Source organism: Alligator sinensis, unplaced genomic scaffold (genome assembly GCF_000455745.1).
Source record: "Alligator sinensis unplaced genomic scaffold, ASM45574v1 scaffold514_1, whole genome shotgun sequence".
NCBI classification, from domain to species: domain Eukaryota; kingdom Metazoa; phylum Chordata; order Crocodylia; family Alligatoridae; genus Alligator; species Alligator sinensis.
Window position 1 is genome coordinate 1,191,928 of NW_005842385.1, and position 17,285 is coordinate 1,209,212.

At 41.0% G+C, this 17,285-nt stretch overlaps 1 protein-coding gene across 13 annotated transcripts in view; it reads right to left on the reverse strand.

The window, feature by feature from the left end:
- Positions 1-17,285, reverse strand: part of PIGN (phosphatidylinositol glycan anchor biosynthesis class N) — a 170,722-nt gene that overhangs the window by 121,098 nt on the left and 32,339 nt on the right. For all 13 annotated transcript variants that reach the window (XR_003095436.1, XR_003095435.1, XR_003095437.1 and 10 more), the window contains 3 exons: positions 11,311-11,432; positions 9,452-9,550; positions 2,534-2,640 (listed from right to left, as the gene is read on the reverse strand). Coding sequence is in view for 7 of the 13 variants with exons in the window: in XM_025211020.1 (XP_025066805.1) it covers positions 2,534-2,640; positions 9,452-9,550; positions 11,311-11,432 (328 nt within the window). In the remaining 6 variants the exon portion in view is untranslated. The remainder of the gene's footprint in view (positions 1-2,533; positions 2,641-9,451; positions 9,551-11,310; positions 11,433-17,285) is intronic.

Here is a 17,285-nt window from a genome sequence, read left to right on the forward strand (position 1 = left end):
GCACCTTTGGATGCATGACAAGGTATGGCTGGCCTTGCTGGCTGCGGTCTGGCATTGGCGGCTCACGTTCATCTTGGAGTCAGTAATGACTCTGAGATCCCTTTCTGCCTCTGTGCTTTCAAGAAGGGAACTCTCCAGCCTGTATGTATGCTGTGGATTCCTTCTCCCAAGGTGCAGCACCCTGCATTTGTCTACGCTGAACCCCACCCTATTCTCATCTGCCCACTTTTGTAGTCTGTCTAAATCTAGTTGACAGAATCTGTTACTCTAACTTACTCTTGAAAACTATTTATAAAGGACGGAGATTCCACATCTTCTGTTCCACTGTTTGGTCACCCTCACAGTTGGAATGTTCCTCTAATTTCAAACCTAAATTTCTCCTGCTGCAGCTTAAGGCCATTTCTCCTAGTCCTGTCCCCTACAGACAGAGAAAAGCCCATCTCCATCCTCCCCAATATGACCCTTCAGGTATCTGAAGTACATTATATGGTAGGAACAGAAGGGGGATGAGGGGAGGGGGAAAAAATCGAGATGAGAAACAAGTAAATTAAGCTAGTCACCTATGTGTGTATATAGTTGTTAGTTAAAGAGACTGAACTGAACCTAACTGTCCTGTATTGTACTAGGTGAAGGTATTGCAAATATTACGAGCAGACTATACTTGTAATCATTATGCCTTGTGCTAGGTGACCTTAACTGATGTCTTTTATATATGGGTCACTGTAGCTGGTTTTGTATGCTTGTGCAAGGAGGCAGAGAGCATAAGGAACCATCTCTCATGATGACCACCTCCATACACAAACTTGAGTCAGTTTTTTTCACACAGTTGGATAAACCTGCATGAATCCTTGTGCAGGCAAACATCCATTTAAACATTAGTTATGGCAATTTTTGGAGGCAAACAGTTTTATAAGTGCAAATTCATCTGAAACACAAGTCAATTTTATATCAGTTCAAGAGCATCCATACAAAGTTGCACCCATACAATTAAGTCAACCAGTCATTTTATAACTATCATGCTTTCCATTAAAGTAAAGCAAAAGCAAGGTTAAATCAGGTCAGGGAGACCAACAGCAGTGTTTGTACTCAGACTACATATCTACATCATAATTTACCTTGTCAGACAACGGCATGCTCAGAATGTATTGGACTGCAACACAAATCAAGACTGTATACTTTTAGTTACTCTCATCCCTATCCTACCATACTCTTTCTGATGTGAAAGAAGCAGGAGTGGCCTTACAGCTTCTTGAAAGCTGCTGTATGCACCATGGAGTAATACTACGCCTAGGTCCCAAGGCAGGTAGAGAATAAGAGACATTCTTGGCCTACCCAATAAATTCAAAATTATACTACATAAGATGCTGACAGAATTCAAAGCAACATTTCAGGTTTGAATCCTCATTAGCTGTGTTTTCTCCCCAATGCAGCAGAGGCACTTATTTGAACTACACTGACAAAAGCAGCTCACATTCAGCATGTCTCACTTGCCTTCCTAGAAGCACTCATTCATTTGTAACAGAAGGGTTGATTAATGGAATGGATGTTTTACACTAGTTAATTGCATATCTAACTTTCATGCTGTCAGCAAGTTAAATTGACAGGAATGTCACAGGAAGTGTTTTTTCCCCAGAGCAAGAGTATACATATAATAATGAACCATTTGTTCTGGTAAAGTAACATCACCAAAGGTATGTCTCTACCATTATCATTGGCACATACTTGAGTTACATGTCTTGAATTGAATTTAAATTCATCTCTTTCCTGGGACCAGTGCAGCTCCAAATGTCTGTAGGCTTGAACAGGTGTTTGAGCATAGCATGAACTGACAAATACAAGTATACTTGAAGGTATGAAGTTTGCCCTGTAATACTCACACTCATGATGCATAACTATATTACATGTCCAGAAAGAGTGAGAGATTGGAAGTTTTGGGGGGGGAATAACATTTTTACTGAGTTTGGAAGCAAACTTCTTATGTGAAAGAAGCCGTTAAATGCAATGAATGTGAAATGCCTGCACATCATTCCTTGGAATAAAGCCTCGCATAATTTGCCATCAAGAAAACAACAATGAAGATCTTGCAGGACTTTCCCAAATTATACACAAAAATTGCTGGCTCCCCCACACCACAATGCTTTCATGAATAAAATCTGATTATTAAGTATGTTAAGTATGGTGACTGCAGATATGTTGCCATCTCAGTAAGAGTTCTCAGAAACAGTCACACTGCTGTTAAACATGTCTTATTTCAGGATTCATACCTAGGTTAAAATACTTTGTTAAAGGAGCACAAGGCAAGCCTTGTAGAAAAGAATAGCAGGTGAAAACATTATTAGGGTCCAATTGACAAGTACTTCAGACAAGTGATGGCAGTTAGTAAGGATATATGTAAATTCTGGCTCATATTACATGAATTCTTGGTCTTCAATACAAAGGTAGAGGAAAGTGTTTTCTTCAGCTTCTGAGTAGAAACACCATCACCGCTGCCTTTCATGCATACATAATGTGAAATAAAGACATTTTTATTCACCTTAACATTGTCAAAAACCCAGGTATCTAGTACTGTTGCATCTTCTGCTCCAAAGTCTTCCTTCTCTGCTGTGTAACAGTAAGTATAAACATGATCCCCACTGGCACCTGCAAAAAGGACAAAAATGCAATATGGATAGGAACAAGATCATTCAATTCTCCTTGCCTTAATTAAAAATACAGTTCATGAAGGCAGGAACAGAAATCAATAACTCCATAGAAAAACAAGAACCAAAACTAAATGAGTTATCTACTAACATTACCTTCCTCCATTTCTTGGATTTTAACTTTTAGTTGATCAGCTGATGCATCTTTAGGGTTATGTCAGAAATGCCTTTATGTTGCTGCTTCTCCCTATTTTCCCTTCAGTTTGTGAGGCATGAACGTTGGAAAGACAGATAAGATGGCAGTAGGTTCTATTTTATTAGGAAAACGCAGGGATACAGAATTTAAATATGACATGACAGGTGTTTGGGCAAGAGGAGATTTTCATGCAGGACCATGAAAATTGTGGGCCATATGTGAATTTAGACTCAGGATCTTACTGTATTCTTCTTGCTCAGTGATTGCAGCACTACCTTGAAATTAAGCAGAGAGTTTAAGAGAAGGTCCCCTCAATACCCAATTTCACTGCTAATGCTGCAGCGTCAGTCAAAATATTGAAATGCACTCCTATCAATCAAGAATTAGCAATCAAAGCTGCAGGAAACAAAGATGATCAAAAATCTTCACTTTTAAGTCAGAAAACAAGGTTTCTGATTTCCAGAATATAAACCTACTGTGAAACTATGAAAGACAACCCCATTTCAAAATATTTTTTTAATAAAAGATCACACACAAGTATAAAAGAAGGGTGAAGAAAGCAATAAGGAAGATAGAAAGTAGTGTTTTCAGTCAGATCTGCAGGGAATAGCTCACTGCTAAAAACTAAAAAGGAAGGCTTTGAAACAGATTTGAGATATTTACAGTCTTCAAAGCCCTACATCTTTAAAAATGTATGTCTGATGTATAAAGAATTAGGAGTCAAAGCAAGTAAGAATTTTTTGAGGCAAAAATTTCTAGATGTACAATTTCTGGATGGGTCCACTGATGTGGAAAAGAGCATCTGGACACAACAGGCACATTCTGTACTTGATAAAGGCTAACACTCCAGCTTGTGGAAAGGAGGAAACAAAATATGTCAAGGAATTCAATTTGTGAAGTTCTGAAGTGATCTAAAAATTAGGAGAGGCATAATAAGTTTCTCCAGGCAATGGCTAAGTTGTTGAAGCCTCACGAAGCCATTTTCATTTCCATTATTTTGCATAAACTGCCAAAAGGAAAGTGTTCTCCTGTCAATTGATGGCCAGAGAGAATCCAGCTGATTTCTCACTTACTTCACTTACACAGAGCAACTTGGTAGAGTTCCAGGTAAACTTACCAAAAAATCAAGACCTGGTGTTTACCTGGATTATACCCAAGGGTTCAAGAGTGTCACTGGTATTTTAAATAGGGTTGTAATCCCAGAAAAGAAATGTAAGAAACAAGGATTTCACAAAGATGGTATCACAAAGATATATTTTATTGAACCAACTGTGTAACTGGAAAGGAAACAAGCTTTCGGGTACCAAGTAGCCTTCCGCAGGTCATGAGTGTCACAGGCATTTTAGGCTGGAGATAAGAGTAACAGCAGCTGCTTCCATGAGGGGCAACTTATTTATAAATCCAGCACACATGCTGCCATTTGCCAACTAGTATCAGTCTGATACTATCAGAAGGGGAAGTAAAATACTCCAAGACCCTTTTTTTAAAAGTAGTATTTAGGGAGTTTCTCTCAGTGGAAAGGAAGTCAAGAAAGCAAGCAGAGTTCATTATTGAGTTTTGATATTACAGGATGATTCAGCATCATACTGTTTTGTGGTGATAGGACAGAACCAGCAGAAAAACTGGAATGGATCTAAAACAAGCTTCTGTCCCTAAAAAAGGACAGAGCTGGGGTGGGGGAGAATCAAATATGTGCCTGTATGGGCTGAATCCATCTCTGCTGCTACGCACCCTACTTTCTACCAAGGTAAAGAAACTGCACAGCAGGCCCTTTCCTGAAAAATTCTGGACCACCTGGAATAACTTAAAGCATCTTCAATGATTACATATTTAGTTACTTTATGACACTTCAAAAGATAATATTATGCAATACTATTTCCTTATCTTTGTAGAGGGAGCAGGAAGGAGAAGGCGGCAAGGAATGAGAAATACACATTCTTTGACAAGAAATAAGAAACACAAGTGTTTTTCTTATTGTAGTAATGTACTAGCTGCTTGCTTTCACTACAGGGAAAACTAGGTTCTCAGAAACTTCCCCACCTTGTGCTAGTTCCTCCCACAGATTTTCCTGTCTGACAGTTTCTTGGCACTATAAAGGATCAGAATACTACTGTTAACAACAGATTGCAACCTCATAGTAGGTAGAAGTCATGGTCAAGGACAACATGAGGTCTGCATGGTCAGCATCTTCACAGGCAATGCATGCCAATCATTGGGTTGGGAGCTTGAATTGCTAGTGAAGAAACAGGTGCACTACACAGTCGCATGCTGTTAGAACAGAATAAGATGGCAGGTGTGCTGTACGTAAATCAGCAAGTGTCAGGCTGCTTCAAGAATAAAAAGAAGTTACTTGCAAAAGTAAACAAGCTTAGAAGCAATTGCTTGCATGGATGCACTGTGGGTGATGTTCACATATCTTGGTGCAAAGCTGCAAAAGCTGGAACTTCTGAACAGCAGTGCCTGATTGAAACTGTAGTGTACACTGCCTAGATCACAGCCCCCCACACCACTTCACTTCAGGATTCCCCACCGCTGCTCAGTTCAGTCTAATAAGTGCCAGTAGCGGCCTGTGACATCCAGTAATCCCCTTTGGAAACGTTTTGCGCTTCATAGTCAGCAGAATATTTGAGTTCATTGTCAACTGTCAAGCTACTAGTGAACTGTTCCTATGCTGCTGCAAAACTATTTTAGCACAGATGAGGCCAACTCACCAGCTTCAAACTTTAAGCTGTTCTTTCCTCTGGAAAGCCAAGCTTGAGTTCTGCTACTGAGACTATTCCTAGGTTGGAAGGTCTCATATGGAGTCACCAGACGAGACTCTACTCAGATGGACATCTGAGTCTGGGTGAAAGAAAGACATCCACCAGCAAATTTTAGCTGACGCCTATGAGTCGAGTTGTGCTAGGGAGAAGGCAAGAAGCAGCTAAGAGAAGGATCTGCATGAAATGAGGTGGGAGTATGGGCAGCAAAGGTGGTAAAATCAGACACAAGTGTCTTTTTTTTCCGGACAGTGTAGGAGGAAAAGTTATATTTCTATTTATATCCACATCTTGAAAGCAGTCTACTGAAGTCCCTGGAGACACTGGTTTTTTAGCTAGTTTTAAAGCTAAATTTCAGAGACACCAAAGTCAAGATCTTCCCTCTGCAAAAAGTAAACCACATTTGATATTATGAGCATTCTAAACAATCTCTGAAAAATTAGTATGTAAATATTGAAAATAAGTGATAAAGAAATAGGAATTTTAATACTGCTTTAACAGCAAACATGCTGCACATTAACTATGAAATTGCTTTAGACATCCAGATGATCAACACTAAACCATATAAAAAATATTTTTCACTAAAGTTCAGATTTAAGGGTCAATTTTTGTTATTTTTTTTTCCCTCAACTGTTTATCTCTTACCCACTTTTTTCCTGGGTCCAAAGAACCCAACAAAACTTAGATTTAGGTTTTCTATTGGAACTGTTAACTTTTAAAAGGTAACAGATTTATCAACCTTGGAAACATGAGGCAAAAACACTAAGATAAAGCAATTCACTTTTTATTCATCAATCTATACAAAAGGAAATAAACCCATTTAATAAAAAAAGAACATAAACTACAACAACCCAGTCACTTGCAATGAAAAAAATTGACATTTTTCATGAAGTATAAATCAGAAAAATCACAAAAAAGCCGTAACAATTTATTTAATTTTTTCTACATTTTAGAAATTCAGGTATGTGTTATATTTTTCTTGGAAAACTATAGATGCTTGAAAAAATAAGACAGATATAGAAGAAAGAAATTATACCTAATTTAAGAATTGCTCCTTCACTGAGGGCATCTCATGTCTTCTGTTTATTAGGCAATTTAGATGTGTCAACAGTTAGAAGAAAACTCTCTTTTAAAGAGGTAGAACAGGGGCCAGCTATGTTTTTGGGCAGACTGCCAAAAACGCCCACAACCTCAACTTGTAAGATGTTGGCATGCCAGGGGCAGACGGCGGGGGGAGTCACAAGGGGCTTGATCCTTGTTGTGGCAGGGCAGTCCCGGCCCCTCCCCCGCCATCCACCCTGCGGCACACATGCTAAGCAAAATGTCTTTGCGTGCCACACACTGGCACCGGTGCTGGGAGTTGCCTAACCCTGAGATAGAATATGCACCATGCTGAAAAAGGTTCCAATTCACTGCTCAAAAAGTAAGGCTTTAAAACAGGGTTGGGCAATTATTTTGGGCAGAGGGCTGCTTACTGAGTTTTGGCAAGCCATCAAGGGCCGCATGATAGGCAGCCAGGGGCAGATAAATATTAATTTTCTACATTTTTTAGGGGCTCCGTGGGCCAGATAGAATGGCCTAGTGGGCCACATCTGGCCCCCGGGCCACATTTTGCCCACCCCTGCTTTAAAATGTAGGAAGCAAATCATAAACATACTAAAAAGGGAAGATAACCCTTGGGGTTCCGTATGCATTAAAGCAGCAAATGGGCAAAAGATCATTCTCTCATACTCCTTTTGTGTCACTCTTAACTGGTCTTTGCTCACTAGTGTTGGTGCTTTCCTAGAAGACTATATTTAAGCATGGTTGGTAGTGTTTTTCCTTACTTCACTGTAGATGAGACAGCACATTGATCCTATAGGAGTTCTACTAAAAACTGAGTAATCACAGTATATTTAACTGGTGCAACCATAATCTATGAAATTGAACTCATTGCCAATTAACAGGCAAGAGACTCTTCACACAACTGTTCAAATTGGATAGCTGGAATAATGCTGTGAGTGAAATTTCAATTTTGATGTCAAAAAGAAAGGACCATCATCTAGTAAGTAGTCTGCACTGCTAGCAAATGAACTTTGCTGCAAGTGAGTTTTCCTTACTAATACAGAATGAGTTAATTAACTCCCTCTTTGAAATGACTGATTACAATCCAGTTCCCAGGGTTGCAACTGTTTGGTGATCAGCTTCAACATGCTGCTGTACGGGTAGTTTCTGAGTATCTCTCAAATGAAACCAGTACAGGATAGTTCAGTGTAATAAAGCTAAAATAATTTCCAAGCTCCCCAAATGTTTTCCCAAGAACATATGGCTGAAAAATGTCAACAATCTGCCAAAGGGCGGAGCTGCATACCATCTCTTCCATGACCCAAATCCAAGCCTCAAACAAAGGTCCTGAGAAAACACAAGTAACCAAGAAGTGATTGTTGGACAGCCTGTCAGAAAGCATTTAAGACAGATACATAACTGGAAAAACAGAGGGAAGGAAATTCTTAATCTAATCTCCAAATCTATCAGAGCTCAGGCAAAATACAAGTATTGCCATGAAATGTTTAGGACTTTCGTCCGTTCTAAAATGGTGTTGGGGGACAAGATCAGCAAACTGTAGTCACACCCGGCTGCAAGTATTTTCTTGGCTGAAGGAGAGAGGAAGGAAGAAAGAAGTAAGGGAAGGACAGGGTTGTTCCTTCATATCCTCTTTCAGCTGCAAGGGGCCTTGATTTGTCCTTTCTACCCTCTGTTTACATGACTTAAATTCCTAGAACACAAAGAATGCAGCTGCCAGTCTTTTGACAGAAGATGAATGGGATTCCCTTGTGAGGCTCCTTAATTAGCTGAAATGTCACTGCTGATGGTAATACCAACAATTCTTGCCCTGCAAGGGCCAAGTTTGCTATCTTTACTCTTCCAGTCCATGGGGGGAAAAAAATCAGTACTATGCATCCAAGCCTTATCTTAAGGACAGTCTGTGTTTGTACTCCTATATACTGTACTCTCATTTATATTTTACTGTTAGAAGTGGAAAAACATAATAAATTCCTTTACCATCTAATACATCAATCAGGCACCATACCAGATGAGGAAAGTGATATCTAATACCAGCTCATAATGAAAACTATATATCAAATATACAGACTTTAATAAAAGTTAAACTACAAAAACGTACTTTTTGCATGATCAAAATGGAAAGTTAGACAATCAGTCTTAAAGCTCAAATTGCTCCACTGGACACAGCTCACAGAAAGCAGGGAGCTGCAAAAAAGCCTGGTGGTGGAAGGTGTAGCCTGTTGCCTTGGTAAGCCCAGCACTCTGTGCTGGCAGAGACACCAAGGGAGGGGAGAAAGCCTTTGTCCTCTTGGAGGCATTTTGAAACCCTAAGTGCATGGAAGGAACAGGTTTTTGTACTCACTTAGTAGAAAAAGTAAGACTGCCTCTTCCCCTTGTACATATACATGGGTAGGTAAGATAGAAGAATAGACCAATATTGGTAGTAAAAAATTCTGCTTTTTTTAAAAAAAAGAAAGACAAAAGCGTGTTCCTTTTTTAGTCTGCCAACAATTTTCTCTACCCTATATTTACAGCAAATGGTAGACAACACACATCAGCATGCAATGTATTGTGACACTACAACTGCATATTAATGATGTCATTGATGAAGATTTCAGTTCACTCACTAGAAAAGAGCTTCTATTACTCATGTAGCACTTACACGGGATTTTATTCATTATATGTGAATATATAGTTTATAATAATGATAATTTAAACAACTGCTTACTATTAGAAAGTGCAAAAAAAATTTATTCTGACTTTTTTCTACTTTTAAGTATTGACAATGGAAGATACTGAAAATCTAAGCTTACCTTTGGCAAACATAGGCAAAATATCTGGGCTTCCCCAGCTCCAAGTATATTTACTTTCATTGAAAACTGAATCAAATTCCACAGGGTTCTCCTTCCACCCTGTCAAGCAAAGAAAACACTAATTTTAATGCAGTCGCCAAAGCATAACAGAGCCAGATGTGGTTGACTATATAAAGATTTCAAGCACAGAAGCAACTAGGGGACAATTTTAAAGTCTCTCCTGTGGTACTTCATAGTAGATACTATAGTTAAGACTGTATTTTTACTCGCATTTTAACACCATTTGTATATAATCATCAACATGAAAGTATTCCTTTTTGGCTGATATTTTACAGTTGGTCTCTGCCCAAATGCAATGGCTTAGAAAGTCTAAGCCACGTCCTTTCACATTTTTCAGATATGCAAGTTACTATTTTTCCCAAAGAAAGAAGCCTTCTAGATTTTATATCATAGGTGACTCATATGGGGGACATGTGCCTACCCTGAGATTGGCCACTGCCGGCTTCTGTGGGCGGTCGCCACTTGCCACTCCCTCCCCTCCCGCCACCAGCTTCTGCAGGTGGTTGCCACTTGCCACCCCACTGCCAACGCCGATGCCCACAAATTGTGTACCCCTCCAAGTCTCAGGAGGCACCAGTCATTTATGCTTTATATATTGAGCATGTACAATTAATAGAAAGCTGAACTTTACTTTCACCATTCAAGTAGGCAGTACTCACTGAAGGTTATCCTAATGGCTAATATCCATATACTAAAGGAAGGTTTGGCCTTTACCATTTCTACCACAAAGTTCCCACTAACGTAGGAGTTCTAGTAGGCTAGTTCCCACTAAAGGAGGCTGTCTAGATTGAAAAACAACAAGCAGCTTTCCTGTCATGCTAGGAGGTTCAGACACCCAGGCACTTGAGAAAAAGAAAGAGGTCTCCTACACACACATTTTTTCAAGCAGAAGGCAGGGCAGGATGGTACCTAAGAGACTAACTTCAGACAAACATGGCTAACTACCACTCTACATTTTTTCAAGCAAATTGGAGGGGCAGGAGTATAATTTCATTTTCCAATAATGAAATTGGTAATCTAATTCATTTGATCTCAGAGCACAGGCTGAGTGCCTGTTGCTAAAAATACCTTTTAAATTAAAAAGAACAAACAAGTAGATAATTGTGGGGCTCATGCATTAGATCCAATCACACCTTTACCTGCATGTGAAGAGGAGGCCTTTCAATTTAAGGTGCCATACAAACTAGCCTTAAAATATTCAACATTAAATGTGGACTATTTTTATGGATGGTTTACCATTTTATGGTATCTTAAGTTAGATTTATATTTAGCACTGTTACTATTCATGTTGTGTGTGCTAGGAACCTTACATTTATCAAATATTGCAAATATTTTTATTTCCAATGTATTCTGCAAACATATCAAACAAGTGCATAATCAACTAAGGTACATAACACCACCCATCCCAATCTTTTGACTTATTGCTTACATTCTAAAAAAAACCCATACCAATTACCTACATGTCAGTTAAAGTGTATAAACTGATTATGTGCTTAAGAACTCCTTAATCCCACAGTACTTTGTAATGTAACTGTACCCCATTCATTGGTGTAACTGGTAAAACCAATATGGAGCCATTAGCTTCAAGATTTCTAAAGCAATCTTGAATTCACCAGATCGTCTCAAATGTCAAGGCTGCTATTAGTTTCTTAGTGTCCTGTGCTTCTGTCTATAAATATTAATAGGGGGAGAGTCCACAAAAGTGTGCTTACATCCAATGTGAACCCCATCACAACCCTTAAATGGCTTGGTTTTGGAGGATAATATCCAATATGCATTAAGACTCGATACTTGCATACCTTTAGCAACCGCACTGACATCTTCATAAAATCCAGCTATAAGTGCAACATGTCCTGGTCTAGACTCTGTTGGGACACGGGTATGAGATATTCCCCAGCACCCTTTGTCCTCTATAATATTCCTGAAAAAAATACAACAAATTCATGTAAAGATTATGTAGATGGGTGTTGACAGACTCATAGATTTAAAAAGTGACAACTAAATGCCATCAGCAAGGAATTTAAATCCAGAAGTTTTGATCAATTTTACACTACAGCTGTTAAGCAACAATATTAACAGAAGGTTAACCATTAAGTAGTTGCCATAAGGTAACATAATGCAAGTGTAATGCTTATTGTAGTCATGGTTTTGAAGAAGTTAATTGCTGTTATGATATACTAACACTGTTTCTACTTATTCATTCCCTGAGAATCTTGAAGCCTAACTTTTGCTTTTCTTTGTTTTTTCAATTAGACTTGCAAATTTCCAAAGTAAATTCTGCTCCCCACCTACAAATGTATGAAAAGTCCGGTTACAATCAGCTCTCGCAACAACCTTTCCCCTTCATCTGGATTAAAACTTTGAACTAAAGTTCACAATGGGACTAAAAGTGAAAATGTAGAGCTATTAGGAAGAAATCATTTGAACTATATGGGCAACTTGAGGCAAGTCTTTCATTGCCTGAAAACATGAACATTCATTAAGTGGATTAATCCCTATATATATTATTTACTTAGAAATCATAGAAAAGTAGGGTTGGAAGGGACCTCAGGAGGTCATCTAGCCCAACCCCTTGCTCAAGGCAGACTCAGCCCTGACTAAACCATCACAGCCAAGTATTTCTCTAACCTGTTCTTAAACTTCCAAGGATGGAGATTCCACAATCTCTCTGGGTAGCCTGTTCCAAGATTTAAAACACCCTCATAGTCAGATAATTCTTCCTAATATCCAACTCAAATTTCCCTTTGTAGAAATTTAAAATCATTTCTCTTTCCCCTGCAACCACAGAGAATGGCTTATCTCCATTCTCTTTATCTCACTCCTCTGCTGCTCCTCCTGTGAGATCCTGAACAGCAGTTGACTGCAGCCTCTTTAGAGGGGGGGAGGAAAATGAGGGCAGCCAACATCACCACACCCTTTTTCTGGATGGCCTTCAAAAGAGGGAGAAAGGAAAGGGCTCAACACAGGCACTGGCCACCTACGCTGCAGGAGAGAAGGACCCCACACCAATCTGCAACCCTTATAAAGGCTGCAGGCCTCCCTGAGTTTTTCTTTGGCAGCAAAAGCAGTGGGGACAGAGGGGATTCTGACATTTTTAGCAAATGCTCTCTTAAGGAGATAAAGCAATTTGTTGGTGGAAGTAGGTGGATTTTGGGGACAGTCATAGCTTCTCTGTGAGAGTGGGAGGTATAGGTTTCAGTAGGATATTAGAGGACAGGGGAAAGGACTCTCCTGGGTAAGAGAAAGTGGGAATGAGAAAGGATCCACGATGAACAGTTTTTTTAAATGGAAGAATTGAATTGTGTTTGGGAAGCAAGGCTGGGCTGGGTAGAGTGGGGGCGTTCTTCTGAGTGAGAGGCAGAGGGAACAGGAGTGAGTGTGGTAGTATTTTTCTCCATCTGCTTGTCTGCTCAATTCACATCCAAAGGTATCAGACTCAGGACCTCTCCCTAACTATACTCTCCTTGGTGAGACTGTGGTTTAGCAGTGGTGCTCAACCTATAACCCATGAGCCAAATCCAGGCCACAAAGCCATGTCATGTGACCTGCAGGATTCCCCACAGGCCCCAAAATTTGGTGGTGGGAAGGTGGTGGGAGCGTTAATTGCTTCAGCTCCCAGAGACAGGGCAACTGACATGGTCGCCCACAGCCAAATTTTAGATCCACATGTAGCCCAGCAAATCAGATGACACGGCCCTGTGTGCCAGATAGCACCGGCACACAGGGCTTGGCCACAGTTGGATCTGGTGTGTGAGGTCAAGCCAGCACACATTGTCAGGCCACAGCTGGATTTGTCACATGGCTCCAGGCTGGCACACAGGGTCACTATGGCTAGATCCAGTTTGCAAGGCCTGGCCAGCACACCAAATTACACCTTCAGACCAACATCCTGCCATACCTGGCTCCTGAGGCCAGTCAGGTCTAGCACCACTGGTTTAGAGCCTACTGTCAGTCCAGGCGATGCAGTGGGAATAACCATGAGTGGGAGGAAGCACTAGGAGGGAACCTGTAAAGTGGCAACTGGCTGATCATGGTCATGCTGGACAGGGGGAACATATACAGGCACAGAATATAATGGGGAAAATGTTCTCAAAAGAAGGCACTTGGTGTCTGTTCCCCTAGCCCTCTCCTCTTATGTCTCAGAGTACATAGGGGTCACAACCAGTGGAGATCCTGATCTGTTGCTTGGGGGGCACTGCTCTGCTGTCCATTTCTGGTTACAGAAGCAACCCAGCTCTTTTAAACCTTGAACAAACTCAAGAAGCTCTTGAGCATTTAGGAGGCACAAGCTTCCACCTGACCTACTAGTACTCCAAGGATTTCAGGTTTTTAGGAACATATGAATAAGAGATTCCAGCCTGAAACCACTAGAGGGATTTGTACATCACCAGTGCTTCTTCCTGCAAGGTTGGCAGTTGAAGTCCAGTACTACCCCCTTGGGATAGAGCCTACCTGGAGCTTTCCCTTAACCTGAGTAGTGAATGCTGAAGTCACCTGAGACAAGAAGTGGACAGCAGAACAGTGCCCACCAGTGGAAGTGAGCAGCAGGGCAGCACCCTAAGTGGTGGCAAGAAGTATGCTCCAGCAGTGGTGAGGCAGGGAAACCTTGGGCCATCAGTTACACTTGCTCTACATGTTACCAAGTTCATTTTGTGTGGGACTGAAAAAGAACTCTGAACATATGGACTGTGATAAGCTGTTAACAGTTGACTGAAGTGGGCTACTGATGATTAAGGATTCACACCAAGGCTGGCTCAGGGCTGAAATGGGATTTCATAGAGGCTGTGACAATCCTGGAGCTAGTCCAGGTAATAACTAGACCAAAACACAAGGTGGGACACACATTGGACTTAATGTTTTGCAACTGCCGGAAACAGGTAGTCTGCTCATTGAGGGGTGTCATTATGATGCCTCTGTCTTGGTCAGACAAGTACTTTCTAAAAGGCCCAGATCCCTATCTCCTAATGTCTCCAACAAGGTGATGGACCAGTTTGGTTGGTCTGGCACCAGAGACTCCTGAAGCCAGTGAAATTCCAGAACACCCAGAGAAGACAGTCCCACTCACTGTGACAGCTACTGTCTATGGCCTGAACAAACCACAGAATAACACGCCAACTTGGCAATGGATGCAGTAGTACCCAGGGATTCATGGCCACCAGTGCAATGGTATAGATCCCCCTGATATATAGGGAAGCTGAAACAAGAGGATAAGTGGTTAGGGCACAGGTGGTTCTCATGCCAAAGCCAATGAATTACACCACAGATCTTTTTAAAGGACTCTGCTGTGGCAGTTGTGGCCATGAAGCAGCTTTTCTTCTCTACTGCCATGGTATCTGCAAAGTAGGGCCTGGCAGAACTGCTCCAGCTATCAAATGGCCTGGTTAATCCAGGTGTTCTCTGCCTGAAAATGGTTCACTATGAAAAATGTGCCACCTATTTGTAGATAAAATTGCTTACAGCTGACACAGGTTAGGGAGCAATTCAACAGCAGAATCTAAATTTGGGACCAGGGAAGCTAAACCTTGTCTAGCCTACCAGTTTTAACTGTTGTCACCCACCAAGGCAGAGGATGTGCTTGGAGTTCTTCATGCAGACAGTCAGTTCTAAACTGGACGTGTGCCCATCCTTATTTGGAAGTCAGCCAGGGGAGACTGGGGCCACTGTTGGCAGAAGTCATCAATGCCTTCCTTCAGGATGACAGAGTGCCAGACATTCTTAAATCTGCAAATGTCCAATTCTTCCCGCCCTCCAATCTCTAACATTCCCCATTTTTGAGGAAGGTCATCAAATCCTGCCACTTGGGCAGGAGGCTGGACCCGATGATCTTAAAGTCCCTTCCAGCCCTAATATTTATGAAATGAGTAGTCACACAATCACTCCAGACATATTTTAATCATGCCACAGTCCTGGACGCCTATCAGTCTTTCATGACTAAACTATCATGACTTTTATTTGGTATATATTATAAAGACTCAGCTTACAGCCTTGGGCAGTGATCTCCGCTCAAGAGATTGACAGGGGAAAGTGCAACCTGCTGATCCTATTAGATCTTTCAGTGGCCTTTGATACAGTTGACAATGAAATGCTGATGTATTTATGTAACCTGGCAGACATTCACAAAACCGTTCTTCCTTAGTTCCACTTTCTCCTTCCACGGAGGTCACCAAGGGTATTGCCAGATGAACAGTCATCACCCCCTTGAGACCTTTCCTGTAGGGTTCACCAGGGTACCATCTTGTCTCTTCTACTTTCACAGTGTATCTAAGGCCACTAGGAGAGAGCATGCAGAGATCTGGAGCAAGGCTATAGTGAGGAACTGGATGAGGTATAGCAACTAAATCAAAATCTAGATAAGAGAGAGGTGATAATGGTTGGCAGACTTCATGACTTTGAAAAGGGGTTGTGGGGATGAGATTTTGAGATGTCTATCATTGATACGGTTCAACTCTCTCTTGTTACTCAGGTTCATAGCCTTAGGGTGTTCCTGGATCCTCAAGGTAGAGGGGTCCCTATCTTCCACCAGCTTCATCTGGTTAAAAGGCTGTGACATTTTCTTTCAGACTGAGATATGATATTTAGGACTTTAAATTGCACCTGGAAAGCTATTGGAAGTCATCATAGACTCTGAAGCGTTAGAGACTAATATGTTCCTGGCAGCTCACTCCCATTAGAAGGCTGGCCACCATGTTCTGCAGCTCCTGGACGAGCACATTTGCCAATGTCTAGTGTGGAGATTATAAGACTCATATCTCTTTTATACTCTCCACACTAGACATCGGCAATGTGCTCGTTTAGGAGATGCAAACATGGTGGCCAGCCTTCTAATGGGAGTAAGCTGCCAGGAACGTATTAGTCTCTAATGCTTCGGAGTCTATGATGACTTCCAATAACTTTCCAGGTGCAATTTAAAGTCCTAAATGGCCTGGGTCCCATATACCATGAAACCACCTCCTCCCTTACATTCCACTTCAATCCTAAAAGATTAGCTGAAACCAACGTCCTGCAAGTACCATCTGTATGTCAACTATGCTTGGCCAAAACTCATAGGAGGTCATTTGCTGTAGTCCTTCCTCAACTCTGGAACTCCTCTGTTGAGGCCCATCAGAGTCTAAACATGAACATGCTTCAGAAGTGATGTAAGAATTTTTCATTTGAGAAGGAAGGATTAAATTTGGGGGTATTCTATGGAGAACTGCTTTATTCTTTTATCTGTTTTTGTAACCTTATTGTAAAATCACCCTGTCTTCTCAGGGAGGACAGCATAGAAATCCAATCAATCCATCCATCTTTGAAGACTATTATTGACACCCTTCCCCCAGCCTTCTCTTCTCCAGACTACTTAAGTCTAATTCTTTCATCCTTGTCTAAAAGCTCCCAGGCTTTGAATCATTTTTGTCCCTCTGCATTAGACTATAATTTGTCCATGCCTTCCTTGAAGCAAAGGGCCCAAAGCTGGACACAGTGCTCCAGGTGAAGCCTCACCTGCACCTAACAGAGAGGGAGAATTACCGCCCTTTATTTGCAAGGGAAGCTTCTACTACTATAGCTAAGTGTGCTACTAACCTTCTTTGCAACTAGCCTTTTTTGCAACAAGAGTATACTGTTGGCTCTCTGAGTTTACAGTCTACTGTAAACCCAGGTCCTTTTCTGTAGTACTGCCTAACCACTCATTCCTCAGTGTATGAATCTGTGTATGAAATTGCACATTCCTCCTTGCTGAATTTCACTTGATTGATTCTACACTATTTTGCAGTTCATCAAGTTCATTCTTAAT